This window comes from Thrips palmi, unplaced genomic scaffold (assembly GCF_012932325.1).
Source record: "Thrips palmi isolate BJ-2018 unplaced genomic scaffold, TpBJ-2018v1 HiC_scaffold_1, whole genome shotgun sequence".
Classification (NCBI taxonomy): domain Eukaryota; kingdom Metazoa; phylum Arthropoda; class Insecta; order Thysanoptera; family Thripidae; genus Thrips; species Thrips palmi.
The window spans coordinates 9,104,715-9,129,559 of NW_023144620.1; the positions used below are offsets into that span (position 1 = coordinate 9,104,715).

Genomic DNA, 24,845 nt, shown 5'->3' on the forward strand with positions numbered 1-24,845 from the left:
CGAGTCATTGAAATAGTTGGCGACGGTCGGTGAGCCCCGCCCCCCGCCCGCTCCGCCAGCAGCGACATCCACACGAGACGGTGAATCATTAACTTTGCGGATGACTGTTGCTTGTCCTTCCAAAATCAAAGGCTGTGGATTGTCGAACTTTTTCGAGAGTCTGCCACTGTTTTCCGCGTCTCCCCCAACACCTCGGTCTCGCTGCGGCCGCCCCGCCCCGCCCCGCCCCGCTCCCCTTTCCCAATGGATCCCACGAGCCCAGCCGCCGCCGCCCCTCCCCCTCTCCCCCAATCCTCTCTCTCATGATGGCTCAATGAACGTGGTTGGGGGCGGGCAGGCTGAGGCCCGGCTAGCCCGTATATAACCAGTGTCGTGGTGCCTAGTGAGTCAGAACCCGTCCATCGCTCACTCAAGCAGCAGCAGCCGCCGACATGTCTGCCAAGGTACGGTACAACGGTACAGTCGACTTCAACTGCATCCCGATACGCAGCACCTCAGCCAAAACCTAATTTTGTTCTCCTGTCCAGATCGTTCTCTCCGTCGCGGTGGTGGCCGCCCTGACCACGGCGGCGCTGGCCGGCGTGCACGGCAACAGCTACATCGAGATCGCCCATACCCCCGTGGTTCACCACGCCCCCATCGTCCACCACGCCGTCCCCGTCGTCCACGCCCCCGTCCACCATGAGGAGCACCACGTAAGTCGCGTGTTCCAATACTCATCAGCTCAAAGTTTGGCCTAAATTTTACAACTTTTCATCTTCTTCCTTCTCCTCAGGGCCCCCCCTCCCCCTACGCCTTCAAGTACGGCGTCCACGACGCGCACACCGGTGACGTGAAGAGCGCCTCCGAGTCCAGCCACGGCGGCGTGGTCAAGGGCGAGTACTCCCTGGTGCAGCCCGACGGCATCACCAGGACCGTGCACTACACTGCCGACCCCCACCACGGCTTCAACGCCCACGTGAGCCTGTCCGGCCACGCCGTCCACGGCTACCACCAGTAACAAGTTCCTGAGCCGCCTGGTCGCACTAGTCAGACGACCATCTGCCTCCGTCTCGACTGTCGAGAACGACTGAATGTGATTGAAAGATGAAATAAATTATATTGTGTTGAAGCGAACCTGTCGAAAGGCATTGATTTCACACCCATTTCCCCTCCTGACGGCAAGAGCAATCACTGCTAAATTCTTTGACAAGACACCACTTTTTTGTTCGTGTCAGAATCTGCCAAAATCGTGATTGCTGAAGCACACACCTTTGGTTATACTACGAAGACACCTCAGAATTTTCCTAAATACTTTCCGAGCGATGATCAGCAACATGATTGTTTCTTGAAATTTGCACAAACAAGCTGCGTTAAGTGACAAATTGTACGCAGTGTAAAATGACACCTGATAAAGTCTAAGAAAGAAAAGAAAATCCAACATGAATCCCTATTGAAGAACTTGGCGAGTATTTCCCACCTACATTTAGTGGAGCATAAAAAGACTGTATCTCAAGAGTACCTGCAGCAAGTTGCCGGTGGGCTTTGCCGAAAGTTGAACTGGATGCTGTGGCGAGCGACGCAGTAGCTAGCCAAAGTCAGAAAAAATACGCAACTCACAGAATATTTGGCCAACTTTGCCAAGCCGGCGCTCCTCAACTATGTGGTCAACCTGTTCCTGGGCCGTGACATGAAATAATTTCCTTCGGGGCCTTCGGGTTTGGGGCCAGTAACACCACAAAGCTAGTCAAAAAGTGATTGAATCTCCGAAAGTAGCCGTTTTTGCTGAATTTGGGCGGCCACTGTGTCCGATCTAGTTGCGGCCAACGGCGTCCCTCGACGCCCTAATATTCTTAAGACCCTACTCTTTCATGCGCTGTGTCGGGAAGACGTTGACCACAACGATTTTGGCTTTGACCGCAACGATTTTGGGACCAAAGTTGTTCAAAAAGTGGTCGAATCTCGTAAAGTTGCTGATTTTGCTGACTTTGGGTGGCCACTGTGTCAAATCTAGTCGCCGTAAAAGGCCTCCCTCGACGTCCTAGTATTCTTAAGACCCTACTCTTTCATACCCTGTATCGGGAAGACGTTGACCACAACGATTTTGGCTTTGACCGCAACGGTTTTCCGACCAAGTTGGTCAAAGAGTAGTCGAATCTCGGAAATTTGCTGATTTTGCTGACTTTGGGTGGCCACTGTGTCAAATCTAGTCGCCGTAAAAGGCCTCCCTCGACGTCCTAGTATTCTTAAGACCCTACTCTTTTATGCCCTGAACCGGGAAGACGTTGACCACAACGATTTTGGCTTTGACCGCAACGATTTTCCGACCAAGTTGGTCAAAAAGTAGTCGAATCTCGGAAATTTGCTGATTTTGTTGACTTTGGGTGGCCACTGCGTCCAATCTAGTCGCCGTAAAAGGCCTCCCTCGACGTCCTAGTATTCTTAAGACCCTACTCTTTCATGCCCTGTATCGGGAAGGCTATTGACCGCAAATAGTTTGGGAGCGGTAGCCTCACAAAGTTGGTCATGAAGGGTAAAAACATAATGATGATCGGGGGCCTTTTGCGATCTTATCTGCTGGGGCCTTTTCGGGGCCAGTCCGAGCCTGACTATGGTCGCCCAAGAAGGGAGCAATGCGTGTTGCATTTTCTGACATTTTGACCGTTTTCGGAGGCCGGCACTCCCAAACTAAGTGCGGCCAAGGCGCTCCTACAGCCACGAGCGTTAGAGAGCAGCAAAAGTGCCCCAAAGTAGCCGACTAGACCGTCGCCGCGCTCGTACTTTTGGAAATGCTCCAAATATCGGACCGGCCTCTCTCCTCTCCGCATGCGGCTCCTCCGACGTGACGCGCTTGAGGGCGTGCGTGCGTGCGCTGCGGGCGGGGGCGGGCCACTGGTTATGTGGAGGCGTGGGCGTTTCGCTGCTGCCGAATTTCAGCGCATCCTCCTCCGAACCGGATCGGGCCAACGCCTCCGAGCCCGGCGTATAAATAAGAGGGCTGCTTCCCTAGCCGAATCACCACTCACCTCTCTCCTCCTGAGCCGAGCAGACCCACTGCACCCTCTCCTCAACATGCAGTCCTTCACGGTAAGTCCAGAATTCTCGGCTGCGACTGCTCGTCTGCCAACGCGAACCGGAGCTGGAGACAGCGCTCTGGCCCCTCGTCTCCTGCTGCGGCCCTTGCGGCCAGCGTCCCCTCACTCCAATCGCGGTCTCCTTCAATCTGAAGGCGGAACGCGAAGGGCAGGAACGCTGTCTGCAAGTGCATGGAGCGGCATGAAGCCATAAGCGCCAGGAAAAATGTCCGGCCCCGTTGTCAGTAGTATGGCACTGTCGTTGTGAGTAGTATAGGTGGCCCACAGTCATGGGCCGCCATGTTGGAAATGCGTCCGCGCCCTTGGCGTTATGCGTCCGGTCCACGCGAGCCCTCGCACTGGTCACGTGGTCACACGGCACTAAGGCCTCCTTTCTGCCCCCAGGTCGTGGTCGTGCTGGCGGCGCTGGTGGCGGTGGCATCGGCCGGGCTCGTCCCCACCTACGTGGCGACCGCGGCCCACGGCTACGCCCACGAGGAGTACGACGTGAGTAACATCCGATCTGGTTGCGAGTTTGAGTTTGAAAGTCGACTCCAAAACGGAGTAAAGTCGAAAACCTGCTTCTTCGGCGAGCTGCTTCCGCCGTTCGCCAGGGCGCCAGGCGTAGGCCGGCCCGCAACACGCGGGTGTCGGGCCTGGCGGCCCAGGTCGGCTTCTGCAGGCGTTCCAGGCACTGACCCGCTCGCTCTTCCCGCAGGCCCACCCCAAGTACTCCTTCAAGTACGGCGTCCACGACGCGCACACCGGCGACGTGAAGAGCGCCTCCGAGTCCCGCGACGGCGACGTGGTCAAGGGCGAGTACTCCGTGGTCCAGCCCGACGGCATCATCCGCACCGTGCACTACACCGCCGACGACCACAACGGCTTCAACGCCGTGGTCACCAACTCCGGGCACGCCGTGCACGCCGCCGTCCCCGTCGTCCACCACGCCCAGCCTGCTCTGGCACTCACGCACTACTAAGTCAAAAACGAAAACACATAAAAACAGAATAAACCCTTTATTTTCGACTTAAATCCTGTCTTTTATTTTTGACCACGCGCCGAAAAATGTGAGCCTCGCAGTGCAAACGGAGCCTCGCAAAAATGCCGATGTGTTGGCGCCGCGAGCACCACCTGGCGGCAGTCGCCTCAGCCGCTCTGAACCTGAGAGACGTTGCCGTCGCTCTGTCTCTCTCTCTTTCATGAGACGGGCCGTATAGGTGCGAGAGAGGCAGAGTTATGAAAACGACTCTCGGAATCAGTGTGCTGCAGCCTCGTATTACGGCACAATAACCCACGCCCCGCGGCATGCCGTGCGCTGCAGTGCACTGAGGCCAATTACTACCGGATCAGCCGCTCTGCGCCCGGGGCGCTCTGGACGCGCATCGGGGGGCCTGCCTGGAGCCTGCTGGAACGGACGTCCGCTCCAGTGAGGTGGCGTCACATGGCGCGGCGTGGGGCGGCGAGGCGGCCAGGCGGCCAGGCGCGTGCGTGATTTTACGAGGGCCATAAACCGGAGCGGGCTTTGGACTGGGCCGCAGTGGTCGCTTGGGTGCATCTCCTCTATCAGCTCGCGCGCCACCGCGCGCCACCGCGTGCATCGTTCACACGTAATTCGAAGGGAGAAGGGGCGGAGTAGTTCTGTCCGGCTCACGGTGGGCCAGAAGACCGGCCCAGACGGCCAAACCTCTAGACGCGTTTTGAACTCCAGTGTCGCTAAATAGGCCTCGAACCGAAATTGTGACCCCACCAATGGATTGCTCGTTCGGAGACAAATCCATTGGTGGGGTCACACGTTCGGTTCGAGTCCCGGTTAGCGACTCTGGAGCTCAAAACGCGTCCGGGATTTTGACCGCCTCCACCGGTCTTCTGGCCCACTGTGCACCGTGGCCCTTGCAGCAATGGAACGAGGCGGGCATTTGGGCAATGGGTTGGCGATAGCATCGAGATGAGCTTCGGCCCGCTCGGCCTGCTGCACTACAAGCGTGCCAACACGAGAGCGCAGCCCTTGTCACGGCGAGGCTCTGAAATCGAAAGCGTGTAGCCAGCAGACTGATTTCGAGAGTCGCTTGCGTCGCTCCGTCTCTCTCCCACGTGCACGGGACGCTCCATGAGTGCGAGAGAGACGGAGCGACGAGAACGACTCTCGGAATCAGTGTGCAGCACAGTTTAGTTGCCAAGCACGAAATCCGATCCGTGCCGTGCAGAGAGGCCCTTATCGGTGGCTGCACTTTACACGCGCACCGCGACGCGCACCGCGGGATGGCCTGGCCTGCCGTGGGCCTGCCTGGCAGGACACGGTCCCTTCAGCTCGCGTCTTGCGTAGCGCCGGTCAGCGTTGCTCTGTCTCTCTCGCACTCCCGACGCGCCGGACGATACTAGAGCAGAATGAGCGAGAGAGATAGGGGGAGGATTAACGCAGAGGAGTCGAGTTTCAGGGGCACGTCCCCGTGATTGAATTTTTCTTCTCAAATTTTCAAAACCGTGTTTGTTGAAAAGAAGACGTTTTGTATTATTGAATGTCCTCCCGGGATGCTACGCGCACCTGGCTTTGGGGATTTGGGAAATTTTCTGGACGTGTAGGTGCGATTTGGAAATTCCAAGTGCATTGGCGAAGTACAAATGAGAGAGGCACGCGAGAAACTAGGACGAACGTCATGTGACCGGATTGCCTTTATTTTGCCGTGGACATGGCGTGCTGCTACTTCTTGGCGCTCTTGGGGTGCTGGCGCGCGGTGGCGCGGCGTGCGGCTGGCGGCGCGCTGGCGCTGCGGTGCCGGCTGCTGTCCCTGCTCGCGCCGCCGCGGTTGCCGGCGTTCCCGGCCGCGGACCGCGGAGCCTTCTTGCCGGGCTTGCTGGGGCTGCCCCGCCGGCTGGGGGGCTGCGACGTGGCGGCTGCGAGGCAAAGACACCAATGGCAAAATTTGACTCCCTGGCCCCGGACTGCCCTCTGAGAGAGCCGAAGTTTGGCACTTCAGCGGCCAGGACGAACCGGAGCGTGTGACCCCACCAATGGATTCCTCGTTCGAAGAGCAAGCCATTTGGTGGGGTCACACGTTCGGTTCGGGTACCATTTAGCGACTCTGGAGCTCAAAACGCGTCCGGGGCTTTGACCGCCTCCACTGTGTGTACTGACCCTTGGCGCTCTTGGCGGCGCGTCGCTTCTTCTTGCGTCCGCGGCCGCGCTCCTTGCCGGCCTTGTCGCCGGCCGCCTTGTCCTTGGCCGCGTCCCCGCCCCCCGCCCCCGCGGCCCCGGCCGGCAGCATGCTGGTGCGCACGAAGCAGTCGTAGGTGAAGAGCTTGCAGGCCGTCCCGTCGCAGAACTCGTCGCCGCACTGCGAGCACGTGGTGGCCTTGGTCTCCACCACGCCACTGCGCGACTTGAAGCGCTTCACCCAGGACGACGACGTGGCCGCGTACGTGCTGCGCGGGCCCTCGCGCTGCCGCTCGTACTGCAGCGTGGACCGCGTCAGCTTGCCCAGCTCAATCAGCCTGCAAAGCAAGGGGCTCGGGTTCAAGTACCGGTCGCGGATTTTATTTTGACGGTCGGCTCCGAGGGAGTATGCACTCTCAAAGCGTGTATCCCAACTATGAGGTCTATTCGAGGGGGTAACGACTTCGGGAATCCGGCTGACAGCAAATTGGGAGGTAATCCGGGGTAATCCGGGGTAATCCAGGAATATTTTTGTTGCAATCCGGAGGTGATTTGGGGGTAATCCGGGGTAATCCGTAATCCGGCTGACACGAAATTTACCAGTCGTTACCCCCTCGGGTCTATTGCACCTCAGAATAACAGGGATTGGTCTAAAAACAGCTTTAAACGACCCAAAAATAGGTTGAAATCGAAGAATTTCTGCCGTTATTGCGCGAGTGCACACGCCGTACCGCGAGAAGAACTCCTCGTCCAGCTTGGTCTTGGGCCGCAGAGTGGTGAGCATCCGCCAGTCGATGGGCACCGAGATGAGGTCCTCCAGCTTGACGGGCCGCATGTCCGCCGGCACGGGGTTGGCGAACGTGAAGTCGGCCACGTAGCGCAGCTCCTTCTTGGTGGGCTTGAACGTCCAGTCCTTGTCGCGGATCTTGATGTCGTCCGCGCGGATCTGCCGTTGTCAACGATAAGTTAGTCTTTTTTTTTCGTTTTAATTTCCATTTTGTCGTGACTTATGTTACCTTCTCCGCCTTGCTCTTGAACTCGGGCACCTTGTCCAGCAGCTTCTTGAGGTCTTCCTTGGTGCGCGCCACGGACTTGGACAAGTCCAGCACCTGCGCCACCTCCTTCTTCTTGGACAAGAAGTCGTCCAGCCTGATGCCCGACATCCTGGCCCGAGTCCTCGTTCACCTGCTTCAGGCGGAAAGAGGGATGAGCTCAATGACTTGCGCAAAACACTGGCCGTTCGTGGTTGGGAAACGAGGGTAAAGAGAAACAACAAACTGCGTACATGAGATAAAAAATTTATTCAAAGCAACAACTACGCGATCAATGTGTTAAGACGTCATAACCGTGAAACATGAGGACGTGAGGATCGCAATGGGGCAGTGGCGTGGTGAACGAAGAGAACGACGCTCTCGGAGACCTCTACGAAAGAGTCGCCGTCTCCATTAGAACATGGTCCAGCTGCTTTCGCCTCATCAAAAGTCCCTGAAAGACAACAGCAAAATAATGCAACGCTGTTGTTCTGTGCATGTGTGTGTGTTTTAATACAGCTGTTTTGTCTGTTAAGTACCTGTCTTAAAGAGGATAATCTGGTGAGAATGTCCTCTTTGGGACTGTCGCCGCCCGGCCGCTCCTCCAGGGGGGCCTCCTCCTCGCCGGGGGACGCGCCGCTGCCCCCACTCCCCTCGCTGCCGCCGCTGCTGCCCCCGCTGCCCCCGCTGCCCCCGCTGCCCCCGCTGAGCTCCCGAAGGGAGAACCGTCCTGGCCGCGAGGCGGGCGTCACCCGTCGGCCACCAGAGGCACTGTCCAAGCCGACGCCTGTCAACGAAGGGGGTGATGACAACCCACAAACCCAAATCCCGAACCTGAGCAGCAGACTGATTCCAAGAGTGGTTTTCGTTGCTCTATCGCCCCACGAGCGCGAGAGAGACAGAGCAAAGCCGCTGGGAATCAGAGTCTGCAGTTGACCGGGCTTACCTGCCGGCGCCGTGGCCAGCCGGTCCAGGTGCTCCTGCAGTCCGTGGCGGAGTCCCGGGCGATGCGCCGCTCGAGGTCCGTGGCCGTCGGCGGCGTCGGCCGTCCCCGGGTAGCGCCTCGACGCCCCCGACGTGGACGACGACGGCGGCGGCTCCCGGCAGATGCGGTACGTCCTGGACAGCACGTCGCCGGCGGCGTCCCCGGAGCCGGGGCTGTCCCGCATGGGCGGCGACGGCGACCTGGACACAAAGGCGGCCTCCGTGAGGGTGCTGACCGCGCTTACGGCATGATTGGCCTCCGCCGCGTCGCGCTCCGTCGCCTCCACGCCGTAAAGCCGCGCCCTTGCCGTCGAGACCGAGTCCGCGGCTCGAAAATAAGCAGCCAGTGGCGGCAACGCCGGGCAGCGCCGGGCAATGCCACAACATCCATCTCTCCGCCACTCACAATATATCTGTTGTACTCAGTCCCTCGCACAGGTTGTTACGGCCGCTAACACTCCGTTGCGACATTATTGTAAGTCAGTCCGGCGGCGTGCCACTGCCGCGGTTCTGCCGCGGGCCCCGCGCCGCGTGCATAGCCATAGTCAGGCCCTGCGCGGGCCGCGGACTAGGGACTCGCTGCCCTAGACTGCCGACGCGGCCGAAGGGGCCGAAGCCGAGACCGCCTAGGCCGGCCTAGGCCATCGGCTTGAACGCACACAGCTATCAAATCTCCTTGCGCCATGCTCCGCGCTGCTTGGTCCGCACTGCGCCGCGGCGTGGCTCGGCGGCGTGGCTGGGCTAGGCTGGGCGGCTTGCCACCGCCATGCCGTGCTTCACCACCGATATGGGCCGCCCCGCCGCGGCGCGCCGCCTCGGACAAGGCGTGCATCTGGACCACAATTACCTCCTGGTCCTGCTGGTCGCACGGGCCGCCTGGCCGGCACTGCATTACTTTGGGCAGGACAACGTGTTTACGCGGCAGCCTACACTGTACTGGTCGTGCACCGAGTGACGAAGGGCCCGATTCAGGCGGCCGTTTCCCCGCGCTGGTGCCGTTCTCGCTGTTCCTCCGTGCAATCATGATTCACATTCACATTCCAGCTCCCCCCCCCCTCCATGCGCCGCGGCGACAAAGGCACGGCACGCACGAGGGCCCTCCAAGCAGTACGTTATGCTCGAGCCGCACGCGCGGCACGGCCCGGCACGGCACTGCAGGCCGATCCCCAACAGTGTGCTTGCCTCTCTCGCGCTCACGGGGCGTTCCGTACGGGAGCGAGGGAGACGGAGCGCCGTGGCACCGTTCGGAGTGTGGCTGGAGTCGGAGGCACGGCGGCGGCGAGGGACGCGCGGACCGTGTCCGTCCGAGGGGTGGCCTAGGAGTCAGGGGCAGCGCCGCGGCCGCGCTGCCAGCGGCCAGCGGCTTGGCGGCCGTTGCTGCAAGGGCCTGGCGGCCCGGCTGCCTGGCCTGGCCGATGTCCTGCATGGGTATCGCGGTCAGTGTGCCGGCGCGGCCGCCGCGGCGCCCAGGATAGCGTGCCACTGGGAGGCCCAGGCCGAGGCCCAGGCCCCCGCCGGCCCGCCGGCCGCCCAGGCTTTGGTAATCTCATTCTTCTTCACGGTACGTCGCATACTGATGCACGCGGCACGGCCGGCAGGGCGGTAGAGCGGCGTGCAAACCCAACATTCTCTGAGATTTTCGGGCGTCTCTACCTCCTGAACGACTAGAGATAAAAACAATGAACATTACGCTCAGTCAGAACAGATTGAATTTAAAATCGACTTTCGAACCTTGGTCAACTTTGTAACTCTTTTTGCGAAATAAAATTCCAAAATTCACACAAGAATTGAAAAAGTAAGCGTTAAGTTTGCCGGCACGGCGGCTGCCGCTCTGCTTCTTCGCCTCCTCCGCGCGGCGGCTGGGAAGCGCGGAGCCCGAAAGGAAACTGCATTTCAATGAAGTGTTGGTCGATTTGTTTCCAAGCCGCCATGTGGCTATGCGGCTGCGGGTAACTGTCCGGCGAGGTCGCTGACCCGCGGCCAGGATAGGGGTTGTCCACCGCGAGTCGCCCGACGCGGCGGCGGACGCGGCGGCCGCCAGGGGATCGATTTGCTGTCATAATCAACTCGGCAGGTTGTCGCTGTCGGGGCGGGGTGGCGCGGGGCGGGGCGGGGCGGGGCGGGGCGGGGCGGGGCGGGGCGGGGCGGAGCGGGGCGGCGCGGGGCGGGGCGGTCCCGAGTACGCCCTGCACTGGGGCGGGGTGCACGCCAGCCAGGCTCGGCACGCCACAGCGCTGCCGTTCGGTCCGCCACCCCGAAATAAAGGCAAAGGTGTCACGGCCGCACGGCGCATTCATTGATCCCGAGCCGCTATTGCCACTTTCGACAGAAATAATCGGCTCCGTTTCATTGCTAACACCCGCCGAGCCGAGCCGAGCCGAGCCGAGCCGAGCGGCCGTCGTTTCGCGAAATGCCATTCACCTTGGAGCGGCGACGCAGCCGCGCAGGGAAACGCCACAGCGACGTCCCGAAGGCCCTCATCGCCTGCTTCGGCGTGCTTCGGCGTGCTTCGGCGTGCTTCGGCGTGCTTCAGGCTCCAATGCGGTCGCTTGCAGTGCAGGCGGCACGGCGGCACCGCCCGCGGCCCTTGGAGGGCCACGGCCACCCGCCCCGCCCCGCCCCTCCCTGGACACCGAGCTGTGCGTCAGTGTTATTACTGACTCGCACCGAGTTTGAGTGGACGCCTGGAATAGTTGTGCAAGACGCTCGGTCAGTAACCCGCAGCCCGCCGAGCCCACCTAGCCTCGCGCCTAGCCGCCCCCAGGCGAGTCGGGCGAATCAGGCGTCCCCAGGCCCGGGGCCCTAGTCCTAGTGCGAGTGCCGCCCCGCCACTGCTAGCCACCGCCGTGCCATTGCCACAACCAGCGTCATTACCCCCCCCCCCTTTCCCCTTTCCCCGTTCGCGTTTTGAAGGGCTGCGCGCGGCCTTGGCGTCGGCGGGCCTTGGCTGGCCGGCCGTCGGGGTTCGATTCCGGCTAATGGTGTGGCTGACCGGGCCGTGTCCTTGATCTCTGGCGGCAGCCACCTCCGCAAACCAAGGACACGGAACTTGCCCCCGCCCACGCTCTGCTGTCTAGGCTTTACCTGCGCCAAAAAAAAATTATAGATTTTTTTTTGGCAGATAATGTTCGCTTGAACTGTCAATAAGAGCAGTGTGGCTACACACTTTTTAACTTTGTTTTGATTTGATTTTTACCGTGCTTTTCTTGCGGAGCTGCGCGTGATATCTCACTACACGCTCGCGAGCCACAAAGTAAACGCCCTAACAAGGGAGAGTTTCTCCACACGGACTGAATCAATCACCATCGTGGCAGCCCGACGCACTGCATCTACATGCCCCAGCACAAGAGCAAAACACACACGCACTCACACAGACACACACACACACACTCACACACACACACACAGAGGCAAATGCATTCCTCGGCGAGCACGCGTACAACACAGGCAGAGCATGAGTGCTAATCGCTGGGCTGTGCAACGCGCAACGCGCGCACTCCGATGCAGACCGTGCGGACCGGCACACTGTGTGTACAGTGCACGCACGCAGCACGCAGCACGACCGCCAGCCCGACGCGCTCCTTCGTCTCGGTCAGGTTCGCCGCGCGGACCAGATAAAGTATGCAAAAGTTGCAGAGCGAAATGGGAACCGGCGGACGTGGGGCAACGGAGGCCTTGCCCGCGATGCCGACGCGTGGGGCACTGTGAACCCGAAGGCCCGAAGGCGATGATCATCGCAAGAAAGGCACGATGCACAGTGGGCAGAAGACTGGTGGACTGGCGGTCAAAACCCCGGACGCGTTTTGAGCTCCAGAGTCGCTAAACAGGACTCGAACCGAGCGGGTGACCCCGCCAATGGATTGCTCTCCGAACGAGGAATCCATTGGTAGGGTCACACGTTCCCATTTAGCGACTCTGGAGCTCGAAACGCGTCTAGAATTTTGGCCGCCTCCACTGATTTTCTGGCCCACTGTGCGCGAGGGCCGCGGTTGATAGCTAAAGCGAAACAATCCGGCAGGGGGCAACGGCCAAAGTGCGCAAAGGAGGCGGCCACGCCGGGCCACGCGGCCAGAAGAGCGATGGGTCGAAAAGAGAAGGGACTGAATGATGAACGAGCACGGCATGGGATAAGGTGGCCCCGAACAGTCCCTCGCCAACCGGTGCCACCCCCAGCCCCCTCCGCCGCCCCCACATGTAGTTCGGCCTGCCACGGACTGAAATGCCTCCACGCCGCCCCCGCCCCCGACGCCCCACTTCCAGTTGGCCTCCCTTATCACTGCATTCTGGCATTGTGGCATTGTGGCCGGCTGGCCGCACGCACGACCACCGCCATGATGTATGAGGTGGCGAAGGCGAAGCATGCGAAGCGCATGCCGCGACCGAATCACCCACTTTTCTCTTTTCTCTCAAGTTGCCACTCGTATTGCGTGGGCGCTAGAGTTGCCACCCCTTTTTTCCAAGCCGCTCCACTCCGCCGTGCTCCACTCAAGCAGCTCGCGACCCAGATCCGCGGCCATTTTTATCCGGGCCGCCATTTAATTTGCATTATTCAAGGAAAGAAAGCGAGTGTGTTTTCGCGCGTCCAGAGCGATACCCGCTTTGCCGAGCGCAGCGCAGCGCGGCGTTCAACGGAGGCGCTCTCGCCTCAAACGCCGCGAGGGGCGCTTATGGGGACGAGCACCCCGTCGAGGGGTCGGCGACCCCGACCCCGGCGAGAGGCGCGCCGAGGCGCTGCGGCCTGCTTCATGAAAAATGCATGACCCTCACGGGGGGCAAGTCCGAGCGGGTAGCGCGGCGGCGCCCTGGCGGAAAGGCCCGGCCAGGCCGCGGACAGACGGGACGGACTTGGTGGTCGATACTGACCAAACATTTAAACAGCCCGCCAAGACCTGCTCGTCTCGGTTCCGGGTTCCGGTGTCGGCCGGGGCGGCGGGGGGCGGCCCGACCCACGAGACAGCCTACCCGCTGGGCCGAGGCGCCCCGACGCCCCGAGGCAGGTCAACGGCCCGCTCGCGCAGAGCCGCAGAGCACGAAGGGTGCAAGTGGAGATAAGGGCGAACTCCAAGGGGGACCGCTTAATCAGCAAGCAGCGGCTCGGAACCGGACGGGGGCAGGGCGTCGTTTTTGTTTCTACCGTCCGCCCTGCCGAGTGATTCAGAAAAGCGGACGCTCTGTCTCCCTCGCGCCCTTGCGGAGAGCCCCATGAGTGCGAGAGAGACAGCCTGACGGCCTGGCACACCTGCTGGCGTCCAGCTCGCTGAACTGCACGGTGGTGCCGCTGGTGGTGCTGCTGGTGGCGCGGAGGTGCCGCAGCATCCGCTGGTGCAGGCGCTGCAGTCGCTGCAGGCGCTGCTGCCCGTAGTTGGGGTCCTTCTCGCTCTGGGTGCGGTACGTGGTGCCCGGCCGGTTCACGCCCCACTTGGGCCGCTCCCCCAGCGGCGCGCGCCCGCCCGCCCTGCAAACACGGTGGGTGAGAAGGCCAGAAGACGGGCGGAGGCGGCCGAAATCCCGGACGGGATTTGGCCTCCAGAGTCGCTAAATGGGACTCGAACCGAACGTGTGACCCCACCAATGGATTGCTCTCCGAACGAGGAGTCCATTCGTGGGGTCACACGCTCGGTTAGAGTCCTGTTTGGCGACTCTGGGTTTGAAAACCCGGTCCACTGGCCCACTGTGCAACGTGTCGTACCGCGATCGGTTGTTGGCCCCCGACGAGACACCGCCCGCGCCGCGACGCCGCAGCCCTGCCGACGTCTGGGTGGCCACCTCGCGCAGGCGGCGCCGGAACTTGGTGGGCGTGAGGAGGCGAGGCCCGTGGCTGAGGCCGTGGCTGAGGCCGTGGCCCGACGGCTCGCCCATCGGCATCCTGGACATGAGGAGCGCCATCTGCTGCGGCGTGGCGATCACCCTGGGCCCGGGGTACAAGGGCGCGGCGTGCACGGACTCCCTGGAGCTGAGGGCGCCCGCCGGCATCACCAGGGCCAGGCCGCCGTCGGGCAGCGGCAGCAGCGGCGCGGCGCTCGGGTCCACCTTGAAGCTGCGCAGCGAGAGGGTGAGAGTGAGACAGCGCAGGCCCCGTAATGGGAATGGAAATGCAAGGTAGGCCATCCCGCGGCGCGGGCCTGTGCTGCGGGCCTGCCACCCGCCACGGCGCTCACTGAGGCACTTACTCCGGGGGCAGCGTGGGCTGGAGGAACTCCAGCACCGGGAACCACCCCGTGGCAGGTTCGCCGATGGCAGGTTCGCAGTGCTGCTCCACTGCCGCCACCGGCGCGCCGTCCCCGCCGTGGCAGCGCTCGCCGTCCTGACTGGCCACCGCCGACTCCGCCACGTGCATGAAGGCCAGCTTCTCGGCCAGCTCGGCCGCGCCGTCGGACGCGAGGTGGCGTCTGGGGCTCGCCGGCGGCGTGCGCGCCACCCTGGGGGCAGGCCTGCCCGGGCTGGGGACGCTGGCGGGGGCCTCGGTGTCGCGGGCATGCTGCTTGGACTCGGCAGTCCTGTTTACGGAACAACAGTTGCGGCTTTCAAGCCAATAGACGCACTTTATTTTAAAGGAGGATGAACTGACGTGACTCACCTCGGCGAAACGGTCTCAACAGTCGGCGTCGTTCCCGGTGACGCTCTCGGCGACGCCCTGGGGGACACCCTGGGGGACACCCTGGGGGACACCCTGGGGGACACCCTGGGGGACACCCTGGGGGATACCTTGGGGGACGCCCTGGGGGACGCACGGGGCGTCGCCTTCCGCGGAGACGTGGCTTTGCGTGGCGACGCGCGCGGCGATGACGTCCTAGGGGACGACCTCGGGGACGACCTCGGCGACGGCCTCGGCGAAGACCGCTCCTTGGCGCGGGGGCTGCGCTCGTCCACGGCCTCGGCCTCGGCGACGTGCTTGCGGCTCGCCTTGCTCTTCTGCTCCCTGGCCTCGCGCTCCGCGGCCTGCAGCGCCTCCAGCATGGCAGAGGCGCGCCGAGCCTCCTTCTCCTGCGCGAGAACACGGCTTTGAAAAACAACGCATTCGGCCTTGTTTCAACTGACTGGCGGTAAGTGGCGGCGAGAACGCTTCTTTGCAGTGGGATGGACGCGCTACCTCCTTCTCGCGCTGCAGCCGCTGCTCCTGGTCCAGGCGCTGCCGCTCCTGCTGCTGCTCGCGGCGCAGGCGCTCCTCCTCCAGGCGCTCCTCCCGCAGGCGCCGCTCCCGCTCCTCCTTGCGCCGCCGGTCGCGCTCCTCCAGCTGCTTGCGGATGGCCGTCTGGTGCTCCATCGCCTTGCAGCGCCGCTGCTGCCTCTCCTCCAGGATGCCCGCCTCCAGGGGCACGTTCTGGCCGCGCAGGAACGACCTGGAACGATCAACGGCGTCACGTTTGAAATGAGGAAAAAACTTGGGGGGAAAATGGCGTTGGTACACTGGATGCAAATGCACCTGCAGACTGATTGCGAGGGTCGTTGCCGTCACTCCGTCTCTCTCGCACCGGTACGGGACGTCCCATGAGTGCGAGAGAGACGGCGAGACGAAAGCGACTCTCGGAATGAGTCTACTGGCGCACCCACCTGCAAGGGTTGTCGTCGTTCTCGCCAGTGCTGGGCGGCGAGCAGTCCTGCTCCGAGTCGGGGTGCGACACGACCAGGACTTGCGACGTCACTTCACTACAAAAGAAGCAGTGCTGCTGAGCGCTAGGCTTCACGGCGCTACGCTTGGCCAGCTTGGCTACGCTACCTACACGTCGTTGCCATGACGCCCCCAAACAGCTAGACGAACCGCAGCTCATGACTACGCTAGATTTCATGGCGGGCCGTACTCCGCTCCGCGCCCCGCTGGCGTAATATAAAAGACCGCCTATATTTACGCGCTACGCTGTAAGTATAAATAGGACGGCGCCGCGGGGAGGGGCGGGGCGGAGGGAAAGGGGTTCGCTATCGACCACCGTGGGCTGCCAGTGTAGGCGGGCCGCCACCACCGGATTTCCACGGATTTCCCCAAGACGAAGAGGGGGAGGGGGAGCAAATTGCACACTAAGTGTCAGGGTGAAATAAAGAGACAGCTAGAACCTCGCTAACGACTAGGTAATTTCAGAGGACGGCGACTACGGCCGACTCACCTGTCCCGGTCGCCGTCGATGCTCCGCAGCCCGCGGTGCATCCAGGCGGGCGCCCCGGCGCGCAGCAGGACGGGCGGCAGGCGGGGGGCGCCGTCGGCCTCCTCGCTCGGCTCCCACAGGTGGCCCACGCCCACGCCGCGGTCGCCCCAGCGCGCGCGGCTCGCGGCCGCCTCGTCCGCCCAGGACGCCGAGGACACGCTGCTGCCCGAGCCGGAGCCCGAGGTGCCCGTCGACCGGGGGGCGTTGGTGCGCTCGCCGCTCTGCTGGGCCGTCCAGCCGCCGCGCATCACGTAGCGGCGCTCCTGGTACGGCGCCGAGGGCTGCGCCGGGGCCTGCGTGGCCTGGAAGGGCGCCTGCTGCAGCCGCTGCACCACCTGCACGCCCTGCACGCCCTGCTCGTGCAGCGCGCCCGCCACCGGGACTCCGTGCCTGCGCGAACCGCCGGGGGAACCAAATGAGTGGTGTTCGAACCCCACTGATGTTTGGTGCACGAGCCAAACACGGCGGCTGGAGCCTGGCGTGCCCAACGCCGCCCTGCTGCTCACCTGTGAGGCTGCGTGCCGCGCTCCCAGCCCGCCGACTCCTGCCCCGCGGCCGAGTCACTGGCGTAGCCGGAGCTCACCTCCTCGGGGTAGCTGAGGGGGAAGCCGCCCGCGTAGCCCACCACGTAGTCCTCGGTGCAGCCGCCCTGGCTGCCGGGCCCGGCCTCGGCGGCCTCCTCGGGCGTGCTGTCCCCCTGCGACTGGAAGGAAGGGGCGGATGACAACCAGTTCGGAGGCTCGCTCCAGGACGCCGTCGTCTGTCCTACCTGGTACTGCACCGGCCTCCGGATGGGCGGCAGGCTGGGCCTGCGCTGCAGCGTCACATGCAGTGTCCGCACCTCCTCGCTGCAGCTCTCCATGTGCATTTTCCTGGTTTGGAAGGAAGGAAACATTGAAAACGAGCCGAGTCGGGCGGAGGGTAGGGGAAGGGACCGAGACTGAGACTCACCTGGCGGGCACGCCGATGTGGTCTGCTCGCGCCCGGGTGGGGTCGGGCCCCCACAGGCCGCAGAGGCCGACCATCTCCTCTGCAGCAAAAGAGTTATCGATGTGTTCGGGGGCGTAACAGGCTTTGTAAACGCTCACTTTCGAATCAGAAGCAAGATTCTATCAGCACGGCTCGCGCGTGCCTGCTGCGTGCTGCGTGGCCCCGCCGGCGTGCGCCGTGACTGTCACCACGCGAGGCACGGAATCGATGGGGGCACGCAGCGCGTGGCAACGCGAGGCTAGGCCCACGCACGCAGGAGCGCCGGGGGACTAGGCAACCATTCCGGCACCAGCGCGCTCCTGGCAGCTAGAGCGCAGGGCGCCGCGTTCGCTACACTGCACAGCCGGCCAGAAGACCGTCGCAGGCGGCCAAAACTCTAGACGCGCTTTCAGCTCCAGAGTCGCTAAACAGCACTCGAACCGAGCGTGTGACCGCACTAATGGATTTCTCTCCGAACGAGGAATCCATTGGTGGGGTCACACGTTTGTTTCGAGTCCTGTTTATCTACTCTGAGGGTATGTCCAGGATTTTGACCACCTCCACCGGTCGTCTGGCCCCAAGTGCACTACACACCCTGTACTCACCCCTCTCCTTGGCCCATTGGATCCTCTTCTGCTCGACGAGGGACATTGGCTTGCCGGCGAACGCGGACGCGTGCAGCGCGGCGCTGCTGGTCATGGTGCCGGCATACCAGCGCGCACACGCGTGCGGCGCACGGACTTGGATCGGTCGCGCCGGCGACACGCGAAAACGCCAAGGCCGTCCTCGTCAACGCGTGGGGACCCCTTGGGGACGCCGTGGAGGACGACGCGAGGCTTGACTCACTGGCGGCAACCCGCGCTACCCGCCGCTGTGCGCGGGGTCGTCTTCAAGCCGCTCCGGCGGCGCTCACTCCAGCGTCGTTGGCGGGCCTGGCGGGCTTCCGCTTCACTTCCGTCCGCGCGCCCCGACGCTCGGGGGCCGACTGGACTCGCCGGTAGCGGCAGGGGGGCTGAAAGGGGGGGGGGGGGCTTGTTCCGCGGGCGCGTGAGCGTGTGGCCGTGCGTGCACGCGGGAGGTGCATTGCTCCCTGCTCGCCCCGGGTTGGGTTGCCGCCGGCCTGCCACGGGGGGCGCTAGGGCCGCCGTTGCCCCGCTGGCGCCTGCTGGGGACGGCGGGGCCGCGAGGGGTCGCTGGGGGTGACAGGGGCCAAGCTGGGGCTGGGGCCGCCGGGCCGGGGCCGCGACGGCCGCGCAGCCCCTGACAAACTGAGGGCCAGGTCAACTCGGGGGTAACTCAGGGGTAACTCGGGGGTAACTCGGGGGTAACTCAAGGGGAAGTCGGGGGGAACTCGGGGGGAACTCGGGGGGAGGTCGGGGGGAACTCGGGGGGAAGTCGGGGGGAACTCAGGGGCAAGTCGGGGGGAACTCGGGGGGAACTCGGGGGGAACTCGGGGGGAACTCGGGGGCAAGTCGGGGGGAACTCAGGGGTAACTCGGGGGCAAGTCGGGGGGAACTTGATCGACTCGCCCAAACACTAGAAATACGCTCCAAACTAGCACCGTTGCCTTTGTCTCGTTGCCCCGATTCTAAAAGTGCCCCTACTTGCCCCTCTAGCTCAGCGGTTCCCAACCTTGGGGTCGCGACCCCAAATGGGGTCGCGAAAAAATTTTGAGGGGTCGCGGCGAGGTGGCTGGGGTCGCCTGGGGTCGCGGTGGTTTCCCGGCTGGCCCACACGCCGAGCACTGGCTGCTTAAATGGCGCAAAGTTGATCAAAACGGTCACAAATGTGTGTAAAAGATCGTGTTTTGGGTCGACTTTAAGCATCCACTGCTTCTGATCCGAGGCGGTAAATCGCCCTCCCTCAACGGGCAATTGGTCTTTGGACCTTCCTTTTGCATGCCTTTGTTACGGAGTGCGATTATCTGCCTTAGTTTGGGAGCAGTTTTGCCGCAAAGTTGATCAAAACGGTCACAAATGTCTGAAAAATCGTGTTTTGGGCCGACTTTAAGCATCCACTGCGTCTGATCCGAGGCGGTAAATCGTCCTCCGTCAACGGGCAATTGGTCTTTAGACCTTCCTTTAGCATGCCTTTGTTACGGAGTGCGATTATTTGCCTTAGTTTGGGAGCAGTTTTGCCACAAAGTTGATCAAAACACGATTTTTCAGACATTTGTGACCGTTTTGATCAACTTTGCGGCAAAACTGCTCCCAAACTAAGGCAGATAATCGCACTCCGTAACAAAGGCATGCAAAAGGAAGGTCCAAAGACCAATTGCCCGTTGAGGGAGGGCGATTTACCGCCTCGGATCAGAAGCAGTGGATGCTTAAAGTCGACCCAAAACACGATCTTTTACACACATTTGTGACCGTTTTGATCAACTTTGCGCCATTTAAGCAGCCAGTGCTCGGCGTGTGGGCCAGCCGGGAAACCACCGCGACCCCAGGCGACCCCAGCCACCTCGCCGCGACCCCTCAAAATTTTTTCGCGACCCCATTTGGGGTCGCGACCCCAAGGTTGGGAACCGCTGAGCTAGAGGGGCAAGTAGGGGCACTTTTAGAATCGGGGCAACGAGACAAAGGCAACGGTGCTAGTTTGGAGCGTATTTCTAGTGTTTGGGCGAGTCGATCAAGTTCCCCCCGACTTGCCCCCGAGTTACCCCTGAGTTCCCCCCGACTTGCCCCCGAGTTCCCCCCGAGTTCCCCCCGAGTTCCCCCCGACTTGCCCCTGAGTTCCCCCCGACTTCCCCCCGAGTTCCCCCCGACTTCCCCCCGAGTTCCCCCCGACTTCCCCCCGACTTCCCCTTGAGTTACCCCCGAGTTACCCCCGAGTTACCCCCGAGTTGACCTGGCCCTCAGTTTGTCAGGGGAGTCGGGCCGCGCAGTCGGGCCGCGGTGGTTGGTGGCGGCGGCCGGGTGGCGCCTTGGGGGTAGCGGGCCTGGACGGGCCTACCGGGTCAATGCGCAGGTGGCACCACCTGCAGGCTGATTCCGAGAGTCGTTTACGTCGCTCTGTCTCGCAACTTTAAGGGAGGCCCTAGGGGTGCGAGCGAGGTGACAGCGACGAAACCGACTCTCGAAATCAGTCTGCTGGCCCCACGGCGCACCACGGCGCGCTTCAGCCCTCCCCGAGGCCCTCCCTCTGTCTTCCAAGAAAACACGCGGCGCATGGCGCTGCAGAAGTACAGAATAAACACGTGAAAAAATGTAAAAAGAAATAGATTGGGGAGCGCCGAAGCGAGTCCACACCTTTCCCTTTCCCGCGTGGCTTACCTCGCCGAGCGAATCAGATGCCCCTCCCCTCCCCCTCCCCTCCGCCCGAGTCGCGTTCGAGAAGCGCGCGGCCGTCTTGGCGTGCCCCCGGTGCGTGACGGGGCAGAGCGCGCGGGCCGAGTCCGAAACGCGCCATAAAACGACCCGGCCGGGCCGGGCCGCCTGCAGACTGATTCCGAGAGTCGTTTTCGTCGGTCCGTCTCTCTCGCACCCATACGGGACGCCCTATGCGTGCGAGAGAGACAGAGCGACGAAAACGACTCGTCTCGGAATCAGTCTGCTGGATAACCTAATTGGCTTGCGCGGGAGGTGGGCGGTGCGGTGATACACCATAAGCCATGCCGCTGCACGGCAAGTCGCTGCACGGCAAGTCTCTGCGGAAGGCTTGGAAGTCTCCAGGTGCCTCCCGCACGCCGACGCGCGTGGACTGATTCCGCACATCGTTTCGTTGCTCTGTCTCTCTCTCTCGCCTTGCCATTGAGTGCGAGAGAGACAGCGCGCCCGAAAGCGACGTGAGGAATCGCTGGCTGACGTCACCGCGGCGGCGGCGGAGGAGGAGATGAGCGTGTTGCAGGAACAAGCTGTGAATCAATACTGCGGTGAATTTCACTCGCCGCCACCCTCGTCGTGCAGCAGGCGAAGCAGGCGACCGCGGCGTGGCGTGCTGCTTGCTGAAAACCGCGGCGGCTGAGGCACAGCGCGCAGCCGCCAAAACGCGACCGACCTCATCGGGGATCGAACCCGATCATGAGAGCCGCCCGCCAAAACATCACCGCATCCCGAGGCAAAGGGATAGGCAGGCAACCCAAGGAACTCCTGCTTAGCCTTTTCCTGGGAGGCGTCGTCGTTTTGTCCCCTTAGGAATCGATGGCTGTCGGATGGTTTGCCTCCGGTCCGGCGGCGGGAGCACTACCATTCGGAGGCCTTCGAGGGTCCCACACCTAACTGACCCTCAAGGTGAGATAGCACCCCACTCCACCGCTGCCCGTGCTGTGACGTCATCGCGGTTCGCGGGGAAGCACCACAGTGCCCTGGTGCCCTGGGCCTGCCCTGCTTGCTGTCGCACCGCGCCAAACGGGGACGGAGGGAAGGCCATCTCCCGCCCCGCCCCCTTCACCCGATCCACCGCCACGGCGTCGAAAAAGATGCCTCTTTTCGGCAGCCTGCTGCGAACGATGCGAACGCAGTGCAGGCATCGATCAAACTCCACCGCCACACTGCTCAGGCACTACTCACGCCGGCGAGCCGGAGCCAAGCAGCCAAGCCAAGCGAGCGGTGGTTCGCCTCGCCGGTGTTACCCTCGCCGGCCGACACTGCAGTGGCCGCACCGCCACGCCGGCAGAGGGAAGTACAAAGTACGCGCCGATGCTGACGGCACGGCCAGTCAATTGAACCTGCGTGCTTCAGCGATGCAGTGCAGTACCTGGGGCTTCTGCTGGCGATGCGTAGCGGTGCGTTCCCCGCGGCGGAAGGGCAGCACCAAGGCCCGGCGTGGCCCCTATGACTCGACAAAGAAAGCGTTTCGGCGTCGTCTCTCGCTGTGCGGACCTGCGGCGTCGGCGGCGTCTGCTAGGGCGGGGTGGTTGGGCCGCGTCCCCCTGCGTCCCGCCATGGCCAGGATCGGTTCGCGATTCGCGCTCCCGGCGAAGGTGCCGCCACGCCGCCCTCGCCGTCCAGGGCGCCGCGCCCCGAGCCCCTCTTCTTCCGCGTCCCGGACACCACCCACCCCCTCCCCCCTCCCTCCGACTTTCCAGTGCCGGGGAAGGGGGCTGGGCTTTTCAGTTTGTTGTGACAACCACTGGAAGGTGGTTGAGGGGGAGGGTGCACTTGGAATGCACCTTAGATGCACGAGGGCCTGGTAAATGAAATAAGGTCCAAGCCAACACAGAAAATTCGTCACTTTATTTGTCAGCCCTGCCACTTATGTTTCAGTTCGGTAAAATAACTGGACGGGCTACAAAACTGGCAATTAATTCACAGTTATCATGCATCATATTTTCTGTATCACATAAGTTAAAAACTTAACAAGAACACATGCTCTCATGCTTGAGATAACTCACAAGACAGAAACAAGAAACACTTAATTTTTTTAAAAATTGCAAAGTCTCACTCTCTTTGTCAGAACACAAGGTACTAAAAATATATGCCTACACACTAATACTTAAGTTGTACAGTAGGTCAGGTCACAACACTTTTAAAATCTCTGAAAGGACTTCTGATTTCCCCCTTTCAAGAGCTAGATCTACAGATAATATTCTTGCCCAGGCAACTATGCCCTTACACTATTTGCCGTCGGAAAGAATTCCCACAACCTCTCAAACTCCCTTTGAAATTCAGAGACAAGATCAGCATCCCTTATTACTAGCAGATTTTCATAATTGCCAAAAAAACTCTGCATAGTCCAGTTTAGTGAACCTGATAGTACAGTTTTCCCATCCACAATTATAAACTTATGATGGACGGTTTCTTGATCAGATTTCATATGAACTGGAATACCTGGGAAAAACAGGGGGAAAAGAAACAATTACATACCTTATTATTTAAACAATGATATTAAAAATTCTGAACTTTACCTTCTTTAATAAAATAAGGTATTTGGCTTCCAGTGCCTCTTGCATATGCTCTATCAGAGATGACTCGAATTTTGATACCATTATCATGACTTAGGACTAATTCATTGCCAACATCTTCCAGTGTCAATTGTTGTACACAGATGTCGATAGACACTGATGCTGATACAATATGGTGAAGAACAGCTCTGTTTAAAAACAAAAGAAAGCAGCTGTTAGTCAAGCCCTAGAAAAGAGGGCAAAATCAGGCTGGATATATTGATAATATTTTGCAACTTGCCTGTAAACAGTGAACATGCAGTCTGGGCGGTCACACTTTTTTTTTCGGTTAGCATCAGGTCTACACAAGAGGGACTGCTTCCTAAAAAAGATAGCTTGGAGAGAAGGTCCAACTGTCGGTCTTGTGATGTAAGTCCTTGTTTAAAAAACAAAAGTAATGCAAAATTACTTTCTTAGAGAATTTAAAAATGATAAACATTGCAATAGGTATTGTAATTACGACTAACAATAGCAACCTTACTTTTCATCCCCACCAGCACCCCCAGCATGAAGGCATTCAAATTCTTCAACGAATTGGCTGACTAAAAATTTGTCTGTGCTGATGATGATATGGTCCCAGTTTGCATGAAAGCTCTGAAACAAATAAAATGAAGCACGAAGATACAAAACGTGATATGAAACGAGAAGAATCTAGTCTCCGAGACTTTTATAAGGGGCACTTTTGAAGCAGAGGGTTCTTTTTTTTCTCGAGATAGCTCAATGAATAGACCAAAACCTCAATTACTACACCTGAATAACACTTACAGATGTAGTCCAATTCATCGAACCTGTGATTAAAATTCTGTTGTCGACAATTACAAACTTGTGATGCATAAGAAGGTATGGAATTACAAATTTTGATGGAACTGTTGCAGGTGAATGGCGATCTTTCACTGTCACAAAGGCACCTGTAACATTCACATAAGGCTTGCCAAATAATGCTCAACATTCTGTTTAAATGAATAGCAAAAGCACACTCACCTTCTGATCGAAGTAATTTCACTGACCTATCCTCCTCGTCATTCCTCATTCCAAACACACATCTAACCTTCTTCCCATTTTTGAGGAGATTCAAAAACGCGTTCTCCAAATCTGGATGTGTCAAAGAATACAGACACACATCAACTGTGTATCTTGCTTCACTAACAATCTTTACTATTTTCCTGCAAAATGAGGGAGAAATATCGTCATTGAACAAAGAAGCAACAGGCACCTTAGACATGTGGCTTTCAGTATACAAACATACCACAAATGTCTCAATGGGCATTGCTCCACAAGGCATGTGCTAATGTTGTGGTCTGGGCAAGAATAACACTTGGCTCCAGATTCGTCAAAGAACAGTATCATGTTCTCCTGCTGCTTCTTGAGCCTCTTCTGCCTCGGCGATTTTGCCTTCACCGGCCGGGACAGACAGTAATAACCGAGAGCACTTATCAAAGAAACACCTGCGACCGGCAAGCCGATAGACCTCCAGGAATCCATGATGAACAGCACTCTCGGCGAGGTTTCAAGTTCTAACAGATTTCAGTTTTAGCATGTGCCTCGTGCTTGCTTCCAGGGTTCCTTCCTCTTCCTTCCTCCTGTCACTTGTCACCTGTCAGCAGAAAAGCGCTGCGGGGGGCTGCGGGGGTGAGG

At 60.5% G+C, this 24,845-nt stretch overlaps 4 protein-coding genes across 5 annotated transcripts; 1 reads left to right on the top strand and 3 right to left on the bottom strand.

The window, feature by feature from the left end:
* Positions 1 to 402: 402 nt before the first annotated feature.
* Positions 403 to 4,088, top strand: LOC117643855 (larval cuticle protein A1A-like). The gene is made up of 7 exons (XM_034382978.1): positions 403 to 443; positions 528 to 695; positions 776 to 996; positions 1,218 to 1,231; positions 2,990 to 3,066; positions 3,459 to 3,560; positions 3,772 to 4,088. Exons 1-7 carry the CDS (start codon positions 432 to 434, stop codon positions 4,033 to 4,035), a joined length of 858 nt encoding a protein of 285 aa, XP_034238869.1. The 5' UTR covers positions 403 to 431; the 3' UTR covers positions 4,036 to 4,088.
* A 1,399-nt stretch (positions 4,089 to 5,487) lies between these two features.
* Positions 5,488 to 22,196, bottom strand: LOC117643864. Its single transcript, XM_034382990.1, has 5 exons — positions 22,025 to 22,196; positions 7,224 to 7,395; positions 6,939 to 7,153; positions 6,332 to 6,545; positions 5,488 to 5,517 (listed from the first exon to the last, which is right to left on the bottom strand). The coding sequence occupies exons 2-5, from the start codon at positions 7,368 to 7,370 to the stop codon at positions 5,488 to 5,490; spliced, it is 606 nt and encodes a 201-aa protein (XP_034238881.1). The 5' UTR covers positions 7,371 to 7,395; positions 22,025 to 22,196.
* Positions 14,389 to 16,365, bottom strand: LOC117643871 (stress response protein nst1-like). Its single transcript, XM_034383003.1, has 5 exons — positions 16,322 to 16,365; positions 15,774 to 15,869; positions 15,313 to 15,562; positions 14,800 to 15,161; positions 14,389 to 14,719 (listed from the first exon to the last, which is right to left on the bottom strand). The coding sequence occupies exons 1-5, from the start codon at positions 16,360 to 16,362 to the stop codon at positions 14,389 to 14,391; spliced, it is 1,080 nt and encodes a 359-aa protein (XP_034238894.1). The 5' UTR covers positions 16,363 to 16,365.
* Positions 22,197 to 22,480: 284 nt separating the features above from the next.
* On the bottom strand, positions 22,481 to 24,845 carry LOC117654277. Of its 2 annotated transcripts, none has more exons than XM_034400784.1 (7): positions 24,457 to 24,845; positions 24,192 to 24,373; positions 23,976 to 24,118; positions 23,692 to 23,804; positions 23,452 to 23,586; positions 23,175 to 23,359; positions 22,481 to 23,097 (listed from the first exon to the last, which is right to left on the bottom strand). In XM_034400784.1, exons 1-7 carry the CDS (start codon positions 24,690 to 24,692, stop codon positions 22,871 to 22,873), a joined length of 1,221 nt encoding a protein of 406 aa, XP_034256675.1. In that variant the 5' UTR covers positions 24,693 to 24,845; the 3' UTR covers positions 22,481 to 22,870. The 2 variants fall into 2 exon arrangements, with proteins under 2 accessions (XP_034256675.1, XP_034256664.1); XM_034400773.1 differs by having other exon boundaries at positions 23,961 to 24,118.

Bases quoted from the DNA above. Each gene is read 5' to 3' on its own strand.
- LOC117643855 (XM_034382978.1), top strand. The intron at 696-775 runs GTAAGTCGCGTG...CCTTCTCCTCAG, and splicing joins TCCACCATGAGGAGCACCAC to GGCCCCCCCTCCCCCTACGC. The intron at 3,561-3,771 runs GTGAGTAACATC...CTCTTCCCGCAG, and splicing joins ACGCCCACGAGGAGTACGAC to GCCCACCCCAAGTACTCCTT.
- LOC117654277 (XM_034400773.1), bottom strand. From the start codon at position 24,692: ATGGATTCCTGGAGGTCTATCGGCTTGCCGGTCGCAGGTGTTTCTTTG. The intron at 24,374-24,456 runs GTATGTTTGTAT...CTCATTTTGCAG, and splicing joins TGCCCATTGAGACATTTGTG to GAAAATAGTAAAGATTGTTA. The intron at 24,119-24,191 runs GTGAGTGTGCTT...TGAATGTTACAG, and splicing joins GAAATTACTTCGATCAGAAG to GTGCCTTTGTGACAGTGAAA.
- LOC117643871 (XM_034383003.1), bottom strand. From the start codon at position 16,362: ATGCACCGCGGGCTGCGGAGCATCGACGGCGACCGGGACAG. The intron at 15,870-16,321 runs GTGAGTCGGCCG...CTTCTTTTGTAG, and splicing joins ATCGACGGCGACCGGGACAG to TGAAGTGACGTCGCAAGTCC. The intron at 15,162-15,312 runs GTAGCGCGTCCA...GAGGCGCTGCAG, and splicing joins GGCTGCAGCGCGAGAAGGAG to GCCGCGGAGCGCGAGGCCAG.
- LOC117643864 (XM_034382990.1), bottom strand. From the start codon at position 7,370: ATGTCGGGCATCAGGCTGGACGACTTCTTGTCCAAGAAGAAGGAGGTG. The intron at 6,546-6,938 runs GTACGGCGTGTG...CTTGCTTTGCAG, and splicing joins GACGAGGAGTTCTTCTCGCG to GCTGATTGAGCTGGGCAAGC. The intron at 5,518-6,331 runs GTGCGCACCAGC...AAATTTGAGAAG, and splicing joins TCTTCACCTACGACTGCTTC to AAAAATTCAATCACGGGGAC.